Source organism: Zophobas morio, unplaced genomic scaffold (assembly GCF_036711695.1).
Source record: "Zophobas morio isolate AGI-343-1 ecotype UQ-CSIRO unplaced genomic scaffold, CSIRO_AGI_Zmor_V1 ptg000021l, whole genome shotgun sequence".
Taxonomy (NCBI): Eukaryota; Metazoa; Arthropoda; class Insecta; order Coleoptera; family Tenebrionidae; genus Zophobas; species Zophobas morio.
This window is the reverse complement of record NW_026972126.1, coordinates 23,699,745-23,704,506: the sequence shown is the minus strand read 5'-3', so window position 1 is coordinate 23,704,506 and position 4,762 is coordinate 23,699,745. Positions and strand designations below refer to the sequence as shown.

Here is a 4,762-nt window from a genome sequence, read left to right as displayed (position 1 = left end):
AAATTGCTGGAACTGCCAAACTCTAAACCCTTGAATTTTTTTTGTAATCTCTAAGATCTCGTAGAAACTTTAAAATTACTAGAATTTTTCGGATTTCTAAAATTTTTCGAAGCTTTAGAATCTCTAATCCCTAGAATTACTGGAACTGCTTGAGTTGAATTTCTTGGAGTCTTTAGAACAATTAGAATTTCCAGAATCTAAACTCTAAAACTTGGACTCTTTAGAATCTTTAACAGTTTCAGAATTTGGAATTTTTCAAGAATTTCTAGAATCTTTAGAATCTCTCGAATTTTTGAAATTTTTAAAAATTAACAAAAAATAAGTTTACAATAATAAAAACTAATTAATTAAAATTAATTCCTTAAGTAATTACTTATGAATATAAATAAATATAAATAATAATTTAAATTTAAATTACTAAATAATAATAATCAAATTATTCCATAATAACTTGCAACCTGATTACGAAACTGAAACTTACTAGTCTGGAAAAGTGGCTATGATGCCGAAGACAACACTTTACCCTTTTACCAGTTTCGTCTTGACCGTTACAGTACATATTCAGATTTTCCAAAACTTTAAGTACTTTGTTTATTTCAATTAAACTTGAAGTGCTCTAAGCGTTTTCAAGCATTCATGGTATTTTACTCTCCGTCATAGTTTTAAAAATACTTTATTAAATAGAAAACAATTATACGCAGTTAAAACTGTGAAACTATTTGATTAGGATTAGATAATTCATGTTCAAAGACTCCACCTAATAGATTGGTAGATATATAACCTACCTAACGAAAATTAATAAGTGTAGTATCATACTTTTATGTGATCGTCCGACAGCATAACAATGATAAAATCAGTCGTGCTTCTATTTTTCGTCTCAAAAGTGTTCTCGCAAAGTAATCCCATGTCCAATTTTCTGGTAACGTTATTTATTTATTTAATAAATTATTTCAGATTGTACCTTGGATCTTTCTGATCCCGAATCGCCTCTTATTCTTAACGAGGACTTCACGGTTCCTATATTCGATAAAAACCAATCCCTGAGTTTTCAAAATAATGTACTTTTTTACGCTGTGTGTCCTGTGGGTACTCGCAGTACCTACATTGACGAAGAAGGTGACAATCTAGCTTGTAAAAGCGGCACGAACGTACTTAATATTAGAACTGTAGAAATATTCGATTTTACTGATATCAAATGTAAACCCACTGGGCCTGCGACTGTAAAAAAAATAGACCAGCAATGTTGGACCAACGGTACTCTTTTTGAAATAGGATTCAACGTTTACAACGAGTTTGTCTCTATGGTCACGGTTTGTTTCGACGAAGTGAAATTAGCACCGATTTATTCCAAATATAACAACACTTTGTTATCGGATGCACAGTGGTCTGGAAAAATAAAGCATACTTATGAAGAATCATTGATATGTGACGAAATTCCTTGTGAGTGGGTCAACAGCGGAAATGTCTACTTTGATGTGGATGTGGATGTGGATGCCGTCTACAATAATCAGGCAGAAATTTTACACGATCTAGGGATCGATGATCTCTCCTTAGCGAGATTTCCTTTGACAATGGGCTTCCTATCCCAAATAACTTCTCCAAACAATCGTCAAAGATTGCAGTATGTCCCTTATTTTGACTACATGAATGTTGTACCGGTATGGAACATAGAAGAATCAGTTGAAGCGCTCATGCAAATAGTCCTCGTATCAGTGGCTGACTCAAGTTACACAGGTCAGACTGTCATTTCAGGCACTCTAGGTGTTATCACTGTACCAGATAACGAGGAAACTGAACTTTATTTGAACGATGGTAAAATTCCGGTTCCTCGATGGCTGTGGTTGGTTTGGGATGAAATGGAGGCGATAGGTTTTTACTACAACGGTCCTTATCCGGACGAAGCCGAAAACGAATTCACTAATTTATGTTATAGTCCCGGATGCATTTTCTTAGTATTATGTATTTGTGAGTTCAACGATGTGATCGATAAAGAAATGAAACAATTCATTGATAACAACTTTAATTAAAAAATAACATTATTTCTTATTATCTTTTCATTTATTTCCCCCTTCAGAAGTGTGCATTTTACGCTACTGACTGACAGTCCGTTGCCAGATTCTGATGACTCACCATGTTGAACTTAAAATAACCCATCTCTAACAATCCTTGTCCTTCAACACCTGTAGCAATCTGACGCTCAAGTGTTTATTTACATTTACATCGAAAGAATGTCACATAAAAAATAGTTCGATTTGAATGAGTTTATCTTCTCAAAACACAGGACTAAAATTATTGTTTAAACCACAATCGAACAAAATGTTCCGAATATTATAATTCTTATTGGAGTTTTAACTCCTTTCTTGTCGTAATATTAGAACACGTATACGACACGCGTCGGTAGAGTTGGAGCTACGAGCTCGGTGTCGGTGTCGAGGTCACCGAGACCGGTCTGAACATTGGCATGAAAAGCCGGGCTATATACAAAAAGAGAGAGAAATAAACAATTAAACAATATGAACATGAAACCGGATGCAGAAGTGATGCAAAATTTCGCGAAACCACTTCAAAAATTATTAATTTAACTAGTGATCGTTATTTTATTAAAAAACCATTCACTATTGATATACATGTTGCACAAATGGCCAAAACTATGACAGCAGAACTGAGCAAGCTAATTGTAGAAGCTACGGAAAAAAGAAAGATATACATATGGGAAGGGAGGAATAATGGATGGAAGGGAGATTGTAGTGAGTTGAAGAGAAAAGCAAGGGAAAAATTAAGAAAATGGAAGACTAACAAGGGAAGTATAGGAGATAATGGGAAGAAAGAAAACGAGAAAAACGAGAAGAAGAAGAGAAGACAATAAAGTCCCTGAAAACAGAAGAAGAAGTATGGAGATATATAAACAAGGAACGAAGAAGGAAAACTGAAGTCAGTAGGAAAATCAAAATACATGAATGGAAAAAAGGCTTTTTGGAATTATTGGGAGGTTGTGAGGAAAAACGCTGCAAAATAAATAAAGGAATCACAACGACGGCAGAAATGTGGAGAGGTTCGGAAATAACAGAAGATGAAATAGGAAGACAGATTGAAAGACTGAATTCTCAGCAGTGGAGAGAAGAAAAATAATCCCATTATTTAAAAAAGGGGCCAAAAAATTGATGACGTCACCTCAAAAGTTTCCCGAATAAATGGTATCTAAAATGTAGAAAATATGATGGGTCTGTACTTGTAATTTATCATTCCATTCATATTTTTTGGATTTGTATATACAGGGTGACTCAAAAAAAATAATGAATGCGTGAATACATTTGATTTATTTAATCAGGAAATATGCTATCTTAAATGTGCATTGTGTAAAGTATGATGAGTCGATAATTGTGATTTATCACTGCATAAATATTTTTTAGATTTGCTTATACGGGGTGTGAAAAAAATTAATGACTGAGTCAATTTATTTTATTGATTAAATCAAGAATTGCAAAACTGAACACTTTGAAATCTCGACGTTTTGAAGTTATTGTAAGCATGGTAAATTTTTAGGGAAAATGTATCTGTTTATCAACCCCAAAAAATTGATTACGGCATTTCAAAATTTTGCCGAATGTGCAAAATGTGAACACTTTTAATCATAGTTACCTTTGAAAATAATAAAATAAAACTATTTCTCAAAAAAATGGTGCATCTATGTGATAAGTCAGCGCACAGAATTATTAATGATTACCGGTTACGGTGACAAACGACGAAGTTTTGCTCAAGTAGTAACACTTTTCAATGAAATTCATCCTGAACGACAACTAATTTCTAAGTCCACGATTTCAAGAACCCTATCTATGAAGATTTAATGAAACTGGAAGTGGTAAAAAACCAAAATCCGGAGTACCAGCACTATTTGGTTCCAACTAGACCCATTTTGGTCGTCAAGTGCGACAGTAGGTACTTAAGTGAAACTTTTCCTGGCAGATGGAAGGGTCGAAGGGATACTATTCCGTGGCCTGCCGGATTACCGGATTTGACACCGCTTCAACAAAATTATGGTTACTTCTAAATTCTTGCTATCAAAAGTGTGCCAATCGCTTGAAACGGTAAAACATAAACTACAAATTTTTTTTGTGAAATTCTAAAACACAAATTTCAAACATTTATTCATTACATATCCAAAAATCTCACCGACACATTTGGTTATGATACTGAAGACAGAGAAATGAAACAATTCATTGATAACAACTTTATTTAAAAAATAACATTATTTCTTAATATCTTTTCATTTATTTTAATCACTACCGATAAATACATTTTAATTTGTTTTGCTACAAAAGTCTGATAAAAGTATACGTAGCAACAGCGCTTTATGTTTGAAAGTGTTTATGTTTATACATCGGAAGAATGTCACATAGACATTAGTTCGATTTGAATGAGTTCATCCCCTCAAAACAGAGGATCAAAACTGGTATGTGGTAAACTACAACCGACAAAATGTCCTGAATATCTTTATTATAATTCTTATTAAATGAAGACGTTTGTATTTTCCCATCACAAGTAAAAACTTAACATTTTGGGTAGAATTTATTCGGCAAAATTTTGAGATGTCCCCTTATGACGCAGTTAAAATTGTGCAGCGATTTGATTAGATAATTAATTTTCAAAAACAATACCTAGTTGATTAGGATACATATAGAAGTATCATACTTTAATGTGATCGTCCGACAGCATAACAATGATGAGTTAATCGGAAACTCGTCAAGGAATGCAGTTTGATATT

General features: G+C 33.3%; 1 protein-coding gene across 1 annotated transcript; it reads left to right on the top strand.

The window, feature by feature from the left end:
• The first annotated feature begins 830 nt into the window (after window positions 1-830).
• On the top strand, window positions 831-2,027 carry LOC135131816 (uncharacterized). Its single transcript, XM_064059667.1, has 2 exons — window positions 831-896; window positions 955-2,027. Exons 1-2 carry the CDS (start codon window positions 845-847, stop codon window positions 2,025-2,027), a joined length of 1,125 nt encoding a protein of 374 aa, XP_063915737.1. The 5' UTR covers window positions 831-844.
• Window positions 2,028-4,762: the final 2,735 nt, after the last annotated feature.